General features: G+C 35.7%; 1 protein-coding gene across 1 annotated transcript in view; it reads left to right on the top strand.

Annotated features, from left to right (window-relative positions):
* Nucleotides 1-20,865, top strand: part of SH3BP5 (SH3 domain binding protein 5) — a 61,580-nt gene that overhangs the window by 37,692 nt on the left and 3,023 nt on the right. The window contains exons 4-7 of the mRNA XM_014063363.2: nt 12,821-12,985; nt 13,851-13,981; nt 16,130-16,172; nt 17,291-17,510. Coding sequence (XP_013918838.2) covers nt 12,821-12,985; nt 13,851-13,981; nt 16,130-16,172; nt 17,291-17,510 — 559 coding nt within the window. The remainder of the gene's footprint in view (nt 1-12,820; nt 12,986-13,850; nt 13,982-16,129; nt 16,173-17,290; nt 17,511-20,865) is intronic.

Below are 20,865 nucleotides of genomic sequence, written 5' to 3' on the forward strand. Positions count from 1 at the left end.
GTAAGTGGAAAGTTTGTGGATATCCTTATATATATGTCTATGGTTATAAATATCTATTTGAATTAATTGCAGTAATTACACTAAGGATATAATGAAATAATTGCATTCTTAAGATATAGCACTATTGGTATAAATGAGTACTGAGTACTGAGGCTTCCTCTCTCTGTTTGCTTTTTCCTTATTATTATCAGTTGTTATTGAATAATTTATATGTAGATAGATCTGGATACAGACACACACACACACACACACACACACACACACTGCTTTAGCAATACTTTGTGGATTATTATAGATAGAACAAGCTAAATTAAAGAATTATTTTTTAAAAAACAGCAAAGCATATATATTATATTATCAGTAATATCTAATGTAACAGTGTATAGCCTATTAGTAGCAAATTTAAGATTGTGATTAAAAGGGGGGGAAAAATATTGATAGAAAAAAAAGATAAGCTGAAATAAAAATAACAGTCAAGATATAGGATACTAATTTGGGACAACATATATAATATACTAAAAGAACAAGATAAAATTTTAAAAGAGAAGGGGAGTATCACAACAACATCACTGAAAGCCGGGAAAAAGACAATTGTAAATCCAGTGACAAAGGTATGGACTGCTTCTCCAGCATCCCAAAGGTCAACAGAAGGAATGGCTACAATGGAAAAACCAGATTCTGGATCAAATATCGAAAATGTGCAGGCAGCATTGCTAACCATCCAAGAAACTATGACCAAGCTTCAAGAGGCAGTAGCTAAAAACCACAGTGAATTGAAAATGGATATGAATGAAATGAAAATAGAGATGAGTGAAATGAAAAATGAAGTTAAAAATGACATTCAGAAATTAGATGATAAAATGGGAATAATACAACAAACACTGGAAACAGTCAATAAAAGTGGTAGAAAAAAGAACAGAACAAACAGAGAAGAAACTAGACTTAGTTGAACAGCAGATGAAAACATCAACCAAAAACTTAGAAGACTCCCTCATCCACCTGGAAATGGATCGTGCAGCATTTCATCTCTGATTCCAGAATGTAACAGAGACAAAAGAGGAAGATTTACAAATGATAATGTTGGAATTAATAGCAGAGATGTTACAAAGAGATAAGCATGAGATCCTAAATGAATTGGATGATATATACAGGGTAAGCACTAATTATGCTAAAAGACACCAATTGCCTAGAGAAATACACATTAGATTTGCAAGGAAAAAAGTGAGAGATATAATTTATAGAATAGCAAGAGACAAGCCGATGGTGTACAAAGGGAAAGAGATACAAACCCTGAAACAAATTCCGCGAACAGTGAGGGAGCAACGGAGAGACTATCGATTTCTGGCAACACAACTGATTAAACGAGATATACTATTTAGGTTGTTGGTACCTGAAGGGATGCTGGTAATTTGGCAGGAGAAAAGGATTAAAGTTGACAATCTGGAGAAGGAACAAGATTTATATGAGCAACTAGTAGGCCCGGAACAGGAACAGAGCAGTAAGGAGGAGTTGGAATATAGAAGCCAGGAAGAACATCAACAGAGAACAATGGAAGGAGAACAAGGAGAAAGTAGTAGGGAGGAGAGAGAGCAACAAAGAGAGGAGAAAGTGAGATCAAAAACAAGGAGCCGAAAAAGAAACTAGAGTTAATAAAAAATAAAGACAGACAGAGAATTAGGAGGATGGAAGAAGAAATTCAATTATTGTCAATAAATATTAATGGTTTAAATTCACCAACAAAAAGAACGCATATCTGGGCAAAATTAACAAAACAAAAAGCAGATATAATATGCTTACAGGAAACACACATTAAAAAACAAGATATAAAATACCTGGGATGTCCTAAATTAGGAAAATTATATGCAGCATCAGCAGAAGAAAAGAGAAAAGGGATAGCGATATATGTTAAAGATGGGATAAAGACAAATTTAATTTATGCAGATGCAAAGAGAAGAATATTAATGATAGGGATAGGGATAAACCAAAAATCAGTACTACTGGTAGCAATATATGCCCCAAACGAAAATCAGAAGGACTTTTATTAAAAATTACACAAAAAAATTAGAGAAATTGGATTGAGAAATATTTGTATAATAGAAGATTATAATGCCATAGTGGACAGTAAAAAAGATTATGTAAGTGACAAAAAAATTAAAAGTAAAGAAAAGTATTACCAAGAACTTGCTTTGAGATGGAGGAGCTAAATTTAATAGATATTTGGAGAAAAATGGAACCAGAAAAAAAATATTACCTTTTACTCCAATCCACATCAATCCTGCTCACGGATTGATATGGCATGGATGAATGGGGAAATTGGGGCAGAAATACATACAATTGAAATATTACCAAATACGTGGGCGAATCACAACCCCATTAAAATAATTTGGGAAAGGAAAAAAAAACTAGACGAAGATGGGTGTTAAATTTGCAAATATTAAAAGAAAAGGAATTTATTCAAAAATGTAGAAACGAATTGGAGTTATTTCTTAAGGAAAACACAAAAGAACAGACATCTATACAAAATCTATGGGACATCATGAAAGCTTATTCCCACGGAATTATTATAGCGTATTCAGAAACAAAGAGAAATGGGCACAACAGAAGATATTAGAGGAGGAAATTAAAAATTTAGAAATAGAATTACAAAATAAGCCACAGAATGTCAAAATTAGAAAGGATTGGATGTTAGCAAAACATAAAATAAATATATCAGGCCAGGAAGAAATCATAAAGGGCCTAAAACTAACAAAATGAAATTTCTTTGAGCAAGCAAATAAACCGGGGAGGTGGTTGTCATACAGATTGAGAAAAGAGAGAGAAAAAAGATTAATATATCAACTTCAAGGGGAAACTGGTGAATTACAACATACAATGGAAGTGAAGAAAAAGATTGCATAAAAAGTACTTTGAGAATATGTATAAAGGGGAACAAGTAGATGAAAAACAAAAAAAAGAATATTTGAATGGAGAAGAAACACCGTCAATAACAGAAGACATGAAAGAAATGTTGTCAAAAAAAAATAACGAAACTAGAATTGAAACAGGCGATCCAAAAACAGAAAAATAATAAAATGCCAGGCCCTGATGGATTTCCAGCAGAATGATATAAAATAATAGATGAATTGAATGAATTGATAGAACCTTGATGTTGGAGATGTATAATGAGGCACTGATAAAAGCAAAAATACTGGATTCATGGAGGGAAGCACGTATTACGTTAATATTTAAAGAAGGTGCAGATAAAAAACATATTCAAAACTATAGGCCAATCTCATTATTAAATGCTGACTATAAAATATTCAAAACAATAATAGCAGAGAGATTGAAAAAGCTATTAAATGACTATATACATCCAGGCCAAAATGGATTTCTCCCAACAAGACAAATTAGGAATAATACCAAAATAGTAGCAAATATCTTAGAGTACTATGAGGGGCATCCAGAGAAACAAGTGGCACTTGTTTTTCTGAATGCACAGAAGGCATTTGACAATTTAAATTGGGAATTCATGACACAACAAATTAAGAATATGAAATTAGGGGACCAATTTGAAAGATTAATAGAAATGATATACTCTACCCAAAGGGCAAATATATTATTAAATGGAGAAAGTACAGAGACCTTTAAAATAATGAAAGGAGCAGGATTGTCCACTATCACCTCTGCTCTTTATCCTGATGCTTGAAAGTCTGCTAATAAGAATTAGACAAAATTCGGAGATAAGAGGAACTAAAATTAAAAGAGAGGAGTATAAAATTCAGGCCTTTGCAGATGATTTGGTATTCATTGTAGAAGATCTGCTAGAAACAGGAAATAGTTTAATGCAAGAATTAGAATAATATGGAGATGTAGCAGGGTTAAAGATTAATAGAGAAAAAACTAAAATGGTAACTAAAAATTTGAAGGAAGAACAAACTAAAGAATTAGAAAGAATAATATGACTGCAAGTGACAAAGAATGTCAAATATCTTGGAATATGGCTAACTGCAAAGTGCTCAACTATAAAAGAAAATAATTATACAAAATTAGTGCAAGAAATAAAAAAAGATCTAGAATTATGGGGGAAACTACAACTATCATTATTAGGGAAAATAGCAGCGATAAAAAGGACTGTATTACTGAAGCTATTATACTTATTTCAATCAATCCCCATAAAATTAGAATTCTTTTTATTGAATTGAACAAGATTATATTAAAATTTATATGGCAAGGGAAGAAAGCCAGGATAAAGTTGAAAGCTCTATAGGATGACAGAAGCAAAGGTGGTATGGGACTCCCTGACTTGGAACTTTATTACAAAGCAGCAGCATTAACATGGATTAGGGATTGGATAAATTTAAAAAATAAAAGAATACTAACATTAGAGGACCACGATTTGCAAATGGGATGGCACTTTTTCCTATGGGAAGAGGGTAAAAAGAAACAAAAATACTTCCACAGACACTATATTAGAGATGCACTGATACAGGTCTGGAATAAAATTAGAGGAAAACATTACATGAAAATACCAACATAGCTTTCCACTATGGAAGCCATGACACATCCCAATACACTAGATCTATCGAAAATGGTTAGATATAGTAAAATTTTAGACATCCAAGGAAATTTGAAAACAAATCAGGAATTAAAGGAGCAAAATATAAATATAGACTGGTGGCCATACCTTCAACGTCAATCGAGATACAAAAAAGATGTAAAAGAATATGGAATTTACACAGAACTACAACAAATAGATAACATTTTAATTGGCCTGAAAAATAAATTCGAAAGGAAAATTTACAAATATTTATTAGAAGTAACATTAGAAGAAGAAAAAGTTAAAGGCTGCATGATAGCATGGGCCAAAAACCTTGGACACAATATAGATCTAGTGGATTAGGAAAGAATTTGGAACACAAATTATAAACTAACACAATCAGTAGCACTCAAAGAAAATATGTATAAAATGTTTTATCGTTGGCATTTACTACCAACGAGATTGGCTAAAATGTACCCAAACATGAATCCGACTGCTGGAAGTGTAAAAAAATACAAGGGACTTTCTATAACATATGGTGGACCTGCCCGGAAACTCAAAAATATTGGACAAAAATTTGGAAATGGGTGCAAAAAATTACAGGAGAACAAATAAAATAAAAACCCAAACGCTTTCTGCTGGGAATAATCAAAGGGAAATATACAAAGAAAAATAAGTACATATTAACACAAATGCTGACCACAGTTAGAATAGCGATTGCCCAATTCTTGGAAACAAAATAATATTCCCTCGGACGAATTAGTGATACAAAAAAATTTGGATTGTGCAGAGATGGACAAATTAACACTAAAATTAAAAGACAAAGAAGAGTTGGAATATTATGAAATTTGGAACAATTGGTACAAATGGCTGCAAAACAAGAATAAAATTAATTAAGCCAAAAAGCATGCATACACACACACACACACACATATATATACACACACACACATACATAACATACATACATACATACATACATACATACATACATACATACATACATACATATATATAACTGTGTATAAAGGTTTATAAACATAGAAGCGAAATAATATTTATATGTACAGGTATGATGACATAATAATGTTGATATAATGACTGTAAGGTGTTGTAGAAGGAAAATAATTAAAAAGAAGAAATAAGGGTGATAGGACTTATTGCTTATTGCAATTTGGCTAAGAGTTGCAGCATAAATATGCTCTGCTCTCCAGGCTTATTTAGGAGCTGTGTTGCATCATAAATTACATCTGATATGTGTCTGTAATTTGGAATAAAATGACTCACAAATGGCTGGTAGAGATTTGACGTTGTCATTTCAAATAGCGCCAAAGGTGGTCCCTATTTTTTTATTCCCACCAAAAGTAGTCCCAATTTTTCTACTTGCATTTTTTATGTGCTTTTGAACTTTTAGGTTAGCAGAAGCTGGGACAAGTAATGGGAGCTCACTCCATTACGCGGCACTAGGGATTCAAACTGCTGACCTTTCAATTGACAAGCTCAACCACTGAGCTACCCTGTCCCTAGTACTGTATATGAATTCAGTCTAATAGCCTGTCACTGTGAAGTGAAAAGCTGTTGATACTTATTTCTCTGCTACCCTGTAGTCACCAGATTGATAAATCATGCTAACTTTTAGCCCTTGTAATCTTCTGTGGAGCAAATTGGATTCGTATGAGAGATGATTGAGAATATATATATGACTAAAAAGCTCTGAAGTATTCTGCAGAGTCCTTGAGTTACAGTTATAATGGAGCCTGCCAATTATGGTCACAAATTGTGGTGTAAGTTGGGCACCCACATGATTGCCTTGTTTAACAACCCCCACACTGTTCTGGATGTGGCCATTAAGTAGAGCACGGGTACCACAGAGGTAAGGAAGGCCTTTGGAGGTCTAGCACAAGCCCAGGCTTACCTGGCTGTGCCTCCCTCCCCAGGCACTCTGTGCTCTGTTTCTTTCTCAAAGTCCACGCAGACTTGCTTTTTCTGTCCCTTTACTTGCATGCTTTGGGCTTCCTTCCCATCCCGCCACTCATCCATTCAGGGTTGCTCAGGCCAGCTGCAATGCATGTGAAGTGATTGCAGCTTGCAGGCCTTGAGCTTCCTTTTCACACAGCCACTCACCTACTTAGGGGAATTCAGGTTGGCTGGAGTACAGACAAAGTAGCCAGTTTGCAGGCTTTGAGCTTTCTATCTATTTAACCATTCATGCACCCAGGGCCAGTTCCAGGGCCAACAGCACTCAACTTACTTTTTTTATTTTTGCAGCTTCTGGGAGAAGTTTCTGGCTGATGTGAAGCTCAGTATATGAGATGATCAGTCTGAGCCTGAGGGTGGGATTAAATGTGTCATCATTTGTCTCCAACAAATCTAAGTCCATCTTGAATCCTGTTGACTCTTTCTATTGCCAATTTGTTTTGACATTTAGTAGTTCAGATTCTTTAAAAAAAAAAATTTATTGATCAATTTTTCTTTAGTAAACGTAAAAATTCAATATCTACACGAACAGTGTGTTGCCTGGGTAGCAATAATAGTAATATTCATAGCATTGATAATAGTCAATAATAATAATATTTTCTTATCCATACTAATACTGTAGATGTTCATTATATAGTTAATCATTCTCTTAAATTTTTAAGTTTCTAACTTCTGTTTCTGTCAACTAAACCATTGGTAAAAATGGTTACCAAAAATATTGTTTCTTCTCCTTTGAGTGTTAATCTATCCATCTCTGCATATTCTAATATTTTTATAACACTTTCATCTGTAGGGATCTCTTCATTTTTCTATTGTTGTGCTGTTAACACATGTAAAATTAAATATATATTTCATTTAATTTATTTTTCTGGTAAAATACCCAACAAGAATATTTCTGGTTTTAAATCTACTGTATATGTTGTTTACTATTTTTTCTAACCATGTATGTACTTTTGTCCAATGTTCTTTTGCTTTTGGACATATCTACCACATATGATAGTACAAACCCAGTATCTGATTGCATTTCCAACATCTTTTAAACATATTTGCCATTTTTGCTGGTGGTAAGTGCCACCTATAAAACATTTTATATAAATTTTCCTTGTAGGCAATTGACATCATTAATTAGTAATTTATATCCTACAGTATCTTCCATTTATCTAGCTCAGTGGTTCCCAAACTTGGTAACTTTAAGACTTGTGGACTTCAACTCCCAGAGTTCTCCAGCCAGAAGAGCTAGCTGGAGAATTCTGGGAGTTGAAGTCCACAAGTCTTAAAGTTGCCAAGTTTGGGAACCACTGATCTAGCTCTATAGTATAGCCAAAGTTTTTAACCCACACCATCATTGTTTCTTTCAGTTGTTGTTCTTCCATTTTAATACTCAATAGATGGCTATATGGTTTTTTAAATTAATTTTTAATCCGTCCATAATAGTATCTAATCTAGTTCTGTGGGTTCTTTATAGAAACCATAAATTTTTACATCTTTCTCATACCTTGATTGTATTTGCACGTGCGGCCACCGTGCTAAATCAATCCCTTGATTTTTCAGTTCTTGTTTAGTTTTAAGTTCAGATTCTTGTGGAGAACATTAGGATACAATAAACCTATATTCATTTGAACTGATTGGACTCCTGATCTTCTACACTTGACACTCAGTTTTCCTACAGAGACAGCCTTGTGAGAATCTCAGGCTATTCAGCAAGCAGAGGCTGTTTTCACAATCTTGTAAGAGGTCCTGAAATAAATTTCAATTTTGCCAAATGTAGCAAACAAATTATCAACGCAGTTCTGCATTAAAATAAAAGAAAACTTCAAACAAATTTGATGAAAATATTGTATTATATTATGGAAACCACATTGCAGATATGCCTATTTAGCAGAATTCAATATAAAAATTGTGTATTTGAAAAACAAAAAATATTGGTTATGATTTTTTTAAGCAAATACCAGTATATAAAAATTAACAAAAGGATATTAAGCTGGGTTGAATCAAATTGAAGTAACGACTTCATTTTTGTGAAAACATGAGCTGCTGAATATTTTGCATTGTTTCTCATACTGGCCAGATCACTTAGCTGTTTGTTTCTGTGATTCAGAGACGTTTTGACTGTGGCATTTGTTTAAGAATCATCTTATTGTGTTCTGTTTTGTAGTTCACTATCCTGATTTCCAGTTTTCATCTTTTTTATTGGAAATTATTTTCCTATGAGCCTTCTTTCATGTTCAGTCAAGTCTTGGTTGTGAGTAAATTATGTAGGTATATGTGAACTGTCAAGGGAAAATATTTTATAACAGTTGCAGTCATAAGATAGGAATCAGTTAATACTGGTAAGAAATATGTATTACAAAATATTCTTTCATACTATATGTATTTTGTGTGTGCATGTGTGTATGTATATGCGTTTGTGTATTTAGCACCAGATTTTCTGTTATTTGGGAGTGAAAAACTCCATCAATGTATTATTGCTAATCATGTGAATAAAATAAAGTCTTTGGAAGAATGACTGTACATTGACTAGGTTGCTAACATATAAGCAAATATTTGGTTTCTTGCTTGTAACTTTAATGAATAGCCTTTGCCTCTTATCAGTTGAGATATCTCTTACATCAATGACCTATGAACTTCTGTTGGTGGGAAAAAAAATCTTTATACACTTTCTATACAACTAAGATTTTTTTAAAAAGCAAAATTACTATATGAACTGAATGAACTGCTGTTAGGGTGCAAATTATTCTGGAATGCTTCCTTGTATTGTTCCAAATAATATTATGGGGTGTTTCCCAATTTATGTGTGTGTATGTGTGTGTGTGAGAGATTTGTTGGAGACTAAGTCTCTGAATTAATTTATATAGATTGGCAGAAAATTATTGTTTGAAATGTTTCATTAAGAGATGATATTATCAATAGATACAAGACGGCCAAAATTTCCCAACTCCTACATTAGTGAAAAGCCTCCTTAATTACTAAGTAATTAAATTGATGGTTTGTGGTAAGATCTGCTTACTTTTGGATGATATATTTTTACAAACAACTTTCATTAGAGGATAGAAGACTGGATAAGATTTTTTGCTATTAAAGTAGTTAATAGGAATTATTAACTGCTCTAAAGATTATGCATTATTAGTTAAGTTGGATTTCAATAATAATACATGTCTTAAATCTTGTTAATATTTTGGTTCTGCTTTAAATAAAACTAATCTGGATCCCAAAAGCCAAAGATATTGCTTTTAATTTATTAGAAAAATGATATTTTGTTCTGCACTTGGTGTGGTATCTTAGCAACAAGACTTGCTTATGTAAATAAGCACATGACTTTGAAAAAAAAAACCTATCGTATTTTCCAGCTTATAAGACAACTTTTTAACCCCAAAAAATTATTTAAAAAATCGGGGGTAATCTTATATGGTGGGTATACTGAGCGCACCAAATCCAGAAGCTGCATTTTGCCTTGAAATTTGCTGTCCCAGGAACCTGAAGGGGACATTCTCCCAGTGGCATCTCAGGCGCTCCCATCTTTAGCCAGGAGGAAGTGAGGATGACTGGGCGCAGTTTCGAGCGAGAGCCATGGGGCGAGATGCAAGCGACAAAATGGTCACTGTGGGCATAAAAAGTGCCATCAGATCTGTTAAGTTCGATGGGTGGCAATGACACAGGCAAGACAGTTTCTCAAATAACAAGGCTTTATTACACACAGCTAACACAACAGCAACTCCAGAACCAACAAGCATAGAACAGTTCCTGCTTGACAGCTATTTATAAGCAAGCTGTCCACGGGACAGCCAATCATTGCTTAGTAACTCTCCCGCTCTCACTGCGTGCCTCGACTAATAGGCGCAACTCGGAGATGTGGCCATGTCTCCGAGGCTAGGACATAACAAGATCGCCTCCCAAGGTCCGGGAACCAACCAACCAAATAATTAAACAAAGTTGGTTTCGCTTCCTTGTGCGGCAAGAGAGAAAGTTGCCTGAGATACCGCTGGCAGAATGTCCCCTTTGGGTTGCCAGGACAGCAAGTTTCAAGGCAAAATGCAGCTGCTGGAATCGGTGCGCCTGCAGCTTAATGCTCTCCGAGAAGCTTGCATTACTGGGAGCAGCAGCAGCGGGCGTCACCGCTACCTCCTCCCCCTGGTGTCCAGAGTCCTTCTCTCAGGAGGTGAAATGGGAGGTGCCCCGCTGGCAGAGCCTCCGGGTGAAAGGCGAGTGAAGGGCACAGTGATGGGAAAGGCTGGCTGGCCATCCCCGAAGCCAGCTCTTGAGGAAGGAAGCAGAATGAGGCCCAGGGCTTGCTTCCCTGCCTCCTTCCTCTGAGAGCTGCGGGTGACAGGGAAAATGAGGCTTCTTTGCCAGCTTCCCAGCTGGCAGAACAGAAATTTTCGCCAACTGGAAGGTATGTGTGTATGTGTGAGAGAGGGTGGGGGGCAAAAGAGAAAGAGACAGAGAAAGAAAGAGAAAAAGTAAGAGAAAATGAAAGGAAGGAAGGGGGAGAAAGAGAAAGAGAGACAAAGAAAGAGAAAGAGGAAGAGAGAGACACAAGAAAGAAAGAAGAAAGAAAGAAAAAGAAAGAGAACTTATGATGACAATTGACCCCAAAATTTTGGTTGCTAAGCAACAGCTTTGTTAAATGAGTTTCACCACATTTTTCAAGTTGGCCATACAGTAGTATTCTGTCACCGGTTGCCTCCTAGCAAATGGGCCTTTCGGTGTTGTCATTTATATAAGGTATTTTCGAGTTCAACTTAATACAGTATTATAACATTTAGGAGACTCCAGCTCCATCCAGGTGAGTAGGGAATAGAGTGATTTTTGAGCTGGGATGCTATTAAGATGGTAAAGCATAGCACTTCTCTGACATTTTAATTCTAGGACTTTAAAAAAATCTGATTGTGAATAGATTTTTGGAAGGGATGTTGTGATAAATAGCCCCCTCCACACAAACAGTATATCTCTGAAAAGACGACAGTAGGAAGAATCCTAATTGCTCTTTAATGGAGGTTTAGAAACATTTGCCCACAGGATTCTGAACAAAATGATCTTTTGATCTTATCTAGCAGAGTTCTTATTTGGATAGCTTAAAGAAATTATTCTATCATGGGAACAAATAAACTAAATGACATACATATCATATGTGTTTTTCTTTCTTACTCTGTGATGTGAAGGGACATTCTAACCAAAAGAAAGTTCAGTTCCTACGTGTCAAAATTATTTAATTTTAAGGAAGGTGTGGTTGATCAGGGCTATTGCATTATTAACTCATTTATCTTAAACAGGGAGATTAGTGAGGAAAAATATTTGCAAAGGTGATTGGGGTTGGGATTAATACTCCCTGGCTATTGCTCATCTGCTTCTTTCCATTTGGGAGAACTGCCAGCTGAATCCACATAATGAATAAACTACTTCTGGAGAAGTGCAGGGTAAAAGAGGGAGAAAGGAAGACATGGTGAATGAGCTCTCTATTGTTTCTCATATTTCCCCTATCATAATCAATTCGAGTTTGGTTGACAGTTTAGAAAACAAAGAGCATGGCACCTCCCTGGGTTTATCATCTTATCCTTCCTTTCAGCTTTAGAGTGAATTAGGAAAAGTTTAATCCACTTACAATGTTTTATATTACATGTTTGATGACAAACAGCCTTATGTTTATAAGTGACAGTTTAAAATTACCATATTGAAATCAAATCTGATGTTTTTACATTTTTATTTGGTGTGCCTCGGAAGAGAGGTAGTCTTATATGGTGAGTATAGCCCAAACCTTATATTTTAACAGGAAAAGTAGGGGGTCGTCTTATACACCTAGTCACCTTATACGCCGGAAAATACAGTACATATCTTTTTGTGCCAATGGAACCTCAAATTGTTAATTAGCTAGCATTTATAGTTGCAAAATAGTGGTTTAAAATTGAATGCTATAATAAAAGGTATTTTTAAAAAATTAACAAAATTATTTGAGCAAGCAATTGTAGCCACGATTTGCTCATATATAGAGAGAAGAAAAGAAACCATTATCAAAATGAGAAGGGAAGATGGTTCAGGCCTAACTTATATGAATTGTCCTTTGGATATGTCGAAGTGAAACTACAGAATAAGTTATATATTTTTGGAGACAACAACATTGAAGTAAGCAGTGATCAACACAAATCTGCTTAATGATATTATGAGATGGGGAATGTTATATGTAAGCAGGATATAATCCTTCAATCAATATAGTCACTACTAGCATCTATTGTACTGACATTTTAAGATGAGCAAATGAAATCAGAAGAAATCATTATATATTATTTATCCTTTCCTTCTAAAGTACTAGACTAATTTAATCTTTCATTGCAGGCTCAGCTAGAAGCTCAGAAAGCAACACAGGATTTTCAGAGAGCAACAGAGGTGCTACGGGCTGCTAAGGAAACCATTTCTCTTGCAGAACAGAGGCTGCTGGAAGATGATAAACGTCAATTTGATTCTGCATGGCAAGAAATGCTCAATCATGCCACCCAGCGGGTAGATTGTGTTACTACTCTTTCCATAAGTTTTTAAACATTTTAGGCAAGGAGAAAGAATTAATACTTTACAGATTATTGCACAGGTTTTATCAGTTACTTCAGGGACATTTTATTCATAGATATCAGGAGAAAAGCAGCAACACTATTTTCATGTAACTTTTCTAACTTCTAAAACAGGTAAAGCAATTACAGGTTAGTAACATGTCGAAAAAGGCTGAATCTGTCCATGAATGATGTACAATGGGCCTACCACTGTACAAATAAACATTTTGATTTAAAGACACATAACTTATTCCTTCAGATCTTTCATCAATAGCCACCAAAACTGAGTCTATCCACCTGCTGCTGATGGTCATCGTTTTCTCCTTTTTTCCATTTCTCAAACATTATGATTATCTTCAGAAAACTAGGTGGATTGATTTGTAATCATTGTTTAATATTAAACAGACTTTAGGCATTATGTATGATCACGAAAGTAGCTTTTTTTAGTAGGAAAATAGCCAATGTTAACAAGAAAAGTAATTGCCTTTTTAGAAAAACTTTGACATTAATCTAAACAGACTCTTCAAATTCAGTTATTCCATGATTCTGTTACTGAGTTTAATTTACATGAGATTTTCTCATTTTTTGCATTTTGTAACACTGATAGAAGTCTAGTCAAGTAGCCAATGGCATGTTGCTAACCTTAATAAATTATACCAAGATATTTACAACTCAGATTCTACTGAGTCCTCTTTTTCTATGTGGTTGTGCTATTTTGCCAGATACTACTTAGGCATTTGAGAAATATTGCCACTAAAAACAAACCAAGCTTTGCATATAGTATCTTAAATTCAAAAACATTTTCATAATGCTTTTTAAAGGTTATGGAAGCAGAGCAGACAAAAACTAGAAGTGAACTTGTACATAAAGAAACAGCAGCCAAATACAATGCTGCCATGGGCAGAATGAAACAGTTGGAGAAGAAGCTGAAAAGAGCTATTAACAAATCCAAGTAAGTTTAAATTTTCCTGGGTTCATGTGATGTTGTGATTGTTGAGTGGTTTTCTGGCATATGTAAATAGAACCATGAGAAACCATGAGAAATGTCAAAGGCAGCCTTGAGTCAACGACTCCTTCCAAATGTCCAACACAAGACAAATGCAGAAGTCACATATAGGAAATAAATATAGTGGAAATAAATATACTCAGCAGTACAGTGTGTGATTCAGTGCAAATCATTTAGATGACATTTCCAGGTAGGGATTAAAGAAGTCTTGCTTAGAGTTCCTTATAAATCTTCTGTTCAATCTGAATTAACAGCTATGACTTCCCTGGACCAGTGGTTTTAATCATTGGCTTGTTTCATCAATGAGGCTTAAGCTGTGGTTTAACTGTGCTTTTAAAATAATTGCCTGAAAAACCACAGGAAAATTATACTATGGCTTAGCCGCTGTAAAAAAGACCTGCTTGATGAATTGTGCTGTGCCCTGATATGTGATGCTTCATTTATCAATTTGAGCTACTACTATCTTGTGCTTGGAATGCCTTTAAGGATTGTTTAAAAATATATCTTAGTCAAATTATATTAGCAGCAAGATTATTGCTTGAAGTAACTTCTGGTACCAGTCACAATCATTTAAAACATTTAAAATATATCTATTTCATGTTTTTTTCTAATACCATCATTCAAACTCTAATTTTCAATTACAACTTAATTTTTATTCATACATTTATTCATGTTCTTTCCAATCCTCTAATCCGTATAATTCTATTAATACACATGTTCACATTAAAATATATTCTTTCATTATTTAATCACCTTAATTCTAGAATTTCATTACTTATCATATATTTATATAATTCTATTATTATTACACATTGTTGAAATACTTTCATGAAATATTTACTTTACTTTCCCTTTCTTTTTCCTTTATCCAACATCTCTTGCCCACATCCAGATTTTTAGTTGTCTTTTTTGGAGGGAGGGGTGTTCCTCCCATACTCTTCTTTTAAATCTTTTAAGCTTTTTAGTTCATCTGCCGTTAAATTTTAACTATACATTCTAGCTTTCTCTCCCCTCTCCACCTTTGCCCACTGTCTATTTTTAAAGCTGTTTGTTATAACCCCTGTCTCTTTTCCCCAGCTATCTTCCGGTTTCTCCCATTCCCTTTTCAAATCTTTGAAGATATTTTCCTCCTGTTCTAATTCTCTATTCGCTATTAATTTTAATAATATCTCCTCATTGTTGTCTTCTCCTTGTTGGTTTCTTGGTTCTGCTGTCTCCTCCACTTCTGGTATCCCCATTCTTTCCTCATTGTCTTGGTCTTTGTTCCTTGTTCTTTGTATTATATTTTCCAGTTTTTGTTCTATACAATCAAATATTTGCATCATCTCATGTTGTCCCTTCATAAAATCCTTAATATTTTGATACATCAGCTCCATTCCGTTATCTCCACTTACTTCCACTTTGCGATACGTCTTTGCTTAACAATTGTCCACAAATTATTAAAATCACAATTTTAAATGTCAAGTCAACAAGCAATCAATCCAATTTAGAAAGAAAACCAAGGGGTTATCCATACCTCTTCCAATCACTTTTATTTGTTCAACAATATTCGGGAGTCTCTTGGCTAAAGTTATTATTTGATGTGTAAATCTCTAATGGTTTTAAAATAGATGCTTGTAATCTAGTAAATATAGATGATTATTCCCAAGATTGCACAGTTTTTTTTCTTTTAGCAGTAGATGGCGCTCTAGCTTCAACTTGCTAGTCTCTCTGTGTTATTGCTGACAATTTATGGCAGCCATGTTTGCTGCCACTGGTCTTCGGATGAGGGGGCTTTCCTAGTCAGAGGGGAGAGATGCGGCTCTCCTCGACCTGCCAGGCGGTCCCCCTTTACTTCACCATCCCTCCAGTGTGGCTATGGCTCAATTTGAGCCTTCTGATGTGGAGGGGTTGAAATGGGGCTGCAGAGCTCGTGATCTTCACTTCCGAAGGCACCGGAAGTACAACCGGAAGCTCCCAAAATCCACATATTGAAATGATAGGATGGCTAGATTTTTTTATATCAACAGGATGGTAAATGGCTGATTGGATGGGGATTAAAAGGGAGTGCATTGTTCTACCAGTAATAATGCTGTTATGTTCCTATCCTTATAGGCCTTATTTTGAACTCAAAGCAAAATATTATGTACAATTCGAGGTATGTACTTTTTATTTATTTTATGTAGAAGATAAATATGTTAGTTCTGGATTGAGTTGTGGAATCGTTGATATTTCTGTGCTTGGTTGTTTGCAGGTATTTCTTTACCCAACTAGGTAGTTATTGATTTTTCTTATTTAAAACCATCTGACCCCCTCCCTCCCCCCAAAATAGAAAAAACATCCCTCACTATGCTTGTTACTGTTGTAGTGGTTGTCTCATTTTAAGAATGATGAAACTTTTATAGATGTGAAATATTCTGCATAAATAGGAGATATTGTCTTTTGAAATTTGAAGAATTCCCAGCATTTAGAATATTTATTTAGTTCTAATTAATTTTATATCACCTTTACAGGAATCAGATTTTTCAAAGTTTAATTATAATGTATTAAAACAATATATCAAGAAGTGTAGTAAGTCTTCTCATAGGACAGTTGATCCTATAGAAAAGGAGACAATCTAGTTTCTCTCTCCCCGCCCCTGAATATTGCTATTATTTGCCTTGTAGTGTGGAGAATGTAGACAATATATTTCACTGAGGTGAAAGTTTTGCTCTGAGTAATTGATAGCAGCCTTTTAGTATGGAGATGTTTTTCCTAAAAATAGTTAACCTGCACATATGTGGGGTGGTGGCTTTTATATGGTAATTTAGAAATATATATCCATGGTGAAAAATAGCTCCACCTGACAAAATAGCCCACAAAATGCATATATCAACATTTTCATGATGATTTCTTTAACTAGTATCCTCTTTAAGTGTTGGGCTCCCATAATCAATTATCCCATAAGTTATTGGATTGTCATGCTTGATGAGCCAAAGAAATCAAAGTCCAATATGCTGGAAGGATCTTAAAATTGGGTAGTGCTGTTTTAAAGTTAGAATACTTCATTCTATATGTTATATCCGACAATTGTGTAAGAAAAAAAGAGAGTTCAATTCTCTGTAAATCTGCTGATTGTGACAGCTTGATTATTTTGGTGAACAGCTTTAGAGAAATCTGTGGGACTTCATTAATATTTTTTGTCTCAAAAACAAAAAAAAGTAATGCAATTTATTGTATACGGATGTTTAGAAGTTTTTCTTTTGAGTAAGGAAGTCTTTCTGCCTGCTTCATTAGCAATTAAAAAAGATAGTGGATGATCTGCAAACAAAATTGGCTTTGGCAAAGGGTGAATACAAAGCAGCCTTGAAGAACTTGGAGATGATCTCTGATGAGATTCATGAGAGGCGGCGAGCTTCATCAATGGGGCCCAGAGGATGTGGTGTTGGGGCTGAAGGCAATAGTACTTCAACAGAAGACCTTACAACATGCAAGTTAGATTCAGATAATGTTTCCAGTAAGTAATAGAAAAAAGCATAGAGTTTTGGCCATGTCAATTTTTTTCAAAGGTTATATATCACCAACTAAGAGCTGGTCAGAAAGTGCCAAGTATCAAGGAGCCAATTATAATTAATTAATATAGTGTAAAAGTGATTTTCTATTTATCAAACAATTTTTCCCATTTCCATGGTACTTGAAAATTTCTTTTTGAGGTGTGGTTTATCAATTGTTGTGATAAAGTGCTTTTTTACTTTTACTTTTTTTGTTATGCAACTGTCCGTTGCTTCTCATATTTTGGGATGACTCATGGGAATTTCTCAGATTTAGTAGAAATAGGACAAACCAGGAAGCTGGAAATCCCAGGAGAGGTGATTGTACCATGAAAAATAGGACAAGCAACATTCTCAACTTTGTTGTAATAATAGTAAAATTTTGCCAAATTTCAATTTTGACTTCGTTAACAAAGGTTTCTTAAAAACACAAATAAAATGGTTTAAAACAGGTATTAAAGATATTTAGCACAATTATCTATGAAAACAAAAGAGTTGGTTTTTATAGAAGCCGTAATGTTGCAATATTAGAATACAGTATTGTAGGCTAATTCTGCCCACTGCTAGGAGTTTGATCCTGACCAGCTCAAGGTTGACTCAGCCATCCATCCTTTAAAAATCAATAAAATGAGGACCCAGATTGTTGGGAGCAATATGCTGACTCTGTAAACCATTTAGGGAGGCTGTAAAGCACTATGAACTATATTGGTAAGTGCTATTGCTATAGTGGTAAAGGCATGAGGTTAGAAACTAGAAGACCATGAGCTCTCTGTCTGTAAAACAGATTATAGTCTGGTTTGGACACTGGACATGGCTAATATTTTGAAAATTGATGAAATGAAGGGCATAATTTTAGTATTTATCATTCTCTAGCTGCAATTTTCCAATGAAAATGGCATGACATGAGTGTGAATGGAGCGGACCTATTTTTATGACAACTCACTTTTTTTATGGCCTTCGGCGATTGGTTGAGGGAGGAAAATCACACCAATTTTATCACCTAGTGGTAATATGGAATGTTATACAGTTGCAAGAAAAAGTGTGTGAACCCCTTGGGATTACATGGGTTAAATTGGTCATAAAATGTGCTCTGAACTGCATCTAAGTCACAACAATAGAAAAACAGTCTGCTGAAAATAATACTACACAAACATTAGATGTTGCCATGGTTTAATTGAACGTAACATGTAAATATTCACAGTGCAGGGAGAAAAAAGTATGTGAGCCCCTAGCCTAATGACTTCTGCAAGAGCTAATTGGAGCCAGGAGTGAGCTAACCTTGACTCTAATCAGTGTGATGATATTGGATGTGTTGCTGACAGCTGTCCTGCCCTTTAAAAACACACACCTGTTTTAGGTTTACTGGTTTCAAGAAGCGCTGTCTGATGTGAACCATGCCTCACAGAAAAGAGCTCTCAGAAGACCTATGATCAAGAATTGTTCATTTGCATGAATCTGTAAAGTATCTCCAAAAGCCTTGATGTTCATGTGTCCACAGTAAGACAGACTGTCTAGAAATGGAGAAAGTTTAGCACTCTTGCTACTCTCCCTAGGCGTGGTCGTCCTGTAAAAATGACTGCAAGAGCACAGCGCAGAATGCTTCATGAGGTGAAGAAGAATCCTAGAGTGGCAGCTAAAGACCTACAGAAATCTCTGGCACATGCTAACATTTTTGTTGACACATCTACAATAAGGAAAACATTAAACAAGAATGGGGTACATGGGAGGACACCATGGAGGAAGCCATTGCTGTCCAAAAAAAATATTGCAGCACGCTTGAAGTTTGCAAAAGAGCACCTGGATGTTCCACAGCACTACTGGCAAAATATACTGTGGACAGATGAAACCAAAATTGAGTTGTTTGGGAAAAACACACAACACTATGTGTGGAGAAAAAAAGACACAGCACACCAACATCAAAACCTCATCCCCACTGTAAAACATGGCGGAGGGAGCATCATGGTTTGGGGCTGCTTTGCTGCCTGGATGGATTGTTGTCATTGATGGGACAATGAATTCCAAGGTTTATCAAGACATTTTGCAGGAAAACATACGGCCATCTGTCTGCCAACTGAAGCTCCGCAGAGGATGGGTGATGCAACAGGACAGTGACCCAAACCATACAAGTAGTTCAACAAAAAAAATGGCTTCAACAGCACAGAATACACCTTCTGGAGTGGCCCAGTCAGAGTCCTGACCTCAACCCGATTAAAATGCTGTTGCATGACCTTAAGAGAGCGATTCACACCACACATCCCAAGAATATTGCCACACTGAAACAGTTTTGTGAAGAGGAGTGGTCCAAATTTACTCCAGATGGTTGTGAAGATCTGATCTGCAACTACAGGAAATATTTGGTTGAGATTATTGCTGCCAAAGGAGGGTCAACCAGTTATTAAGTCCAACGGTTCACATACTTTTTTCTCCTGCACTGTGAATGTTTACATGTTATGTTCAATTAAACCATGGCAACATCTAATGTTTGTGTAGTATTATTTTCAGCAAACTGTGTTTTTCTATTGATGTGACTTAGATGCAGTTCAGAGCACATTTTATGACCAATTCATGCAAAACTCCATGTAATCCCAAGGGGTTCACATACTTTTTCTTGCAACTGTATATTATATGATGTGTTATATTAAATATTATATTACCACTTAGTGGTAACATGAAGCTTGTGTCAGAGTAGACTTCACCTTTTCTATTTTGATAAGAGGTGATACCTCTTTCCCCCTGAAAATAAGACTGGGTCTTATTTTCTTTTGGACCTCAAAATAAGAATTAGCGCTTATTTTTGGGAGGTTCTTTTATTTTTTTCACATGTATGGGAGGCCCACTTCTTCTTGCTTGTGGCAGAGCAGGAGGTCACATGATGTGCCAGTGCTGCTGTGAGGCAGCGGCTCTAAGTACCCTGCAGTGGCTTACCCCAGAGGCCCTGCAGCCAGGCCACCCATTTCCTGACACCTGCCTCATCTCGTAGCGACTCTGGGAGCTCTGTCCAGGACCCCACATGGCTGCCAGCCCACTTCTCCTTACTCATGGCCGCAATGGAGCAAGGACTGAGTGATGCATTAGTGTTGCGGTCACAAGGTGAGTCAGGGGTTAGGCATGGGTGGCCTGGCTGTGGGGGCCCTGAGGTAAGCTGGTGCAGGGTGCGTGGGGTAGCTCCATCCCCACCTCACCTTTGGCCATGGCTTAGCGAGCAATCAGATAGAATGGGTGGCCAGCTAGCTGCGCAGGCATTTAAGTAGGGCTTATTTGGGCAAGAGGGGAGGAGTACATAGGTAAAATATGCTAGGTCTTATTTTTGGGATAGATCTT

This window comes from Thamnophis sirtalis, unplaced genomic scaffold, assembly GCF_051295495.1.
Source record: "Thamnophis sirtalis isolate CommonGarterSnake01/CBP01778 unplaced genomic scaffold, rThaSir2_p1.2 scaffold_4, whole genome shotgun sequence".
In the NCBI taxonomy this organism is placed as follows: Eukaryota; Metazoa; Chordata; class Lepidosauria; order Squamata; family Natricidae; genus Thamnophis; species Thamnophis sirtalis.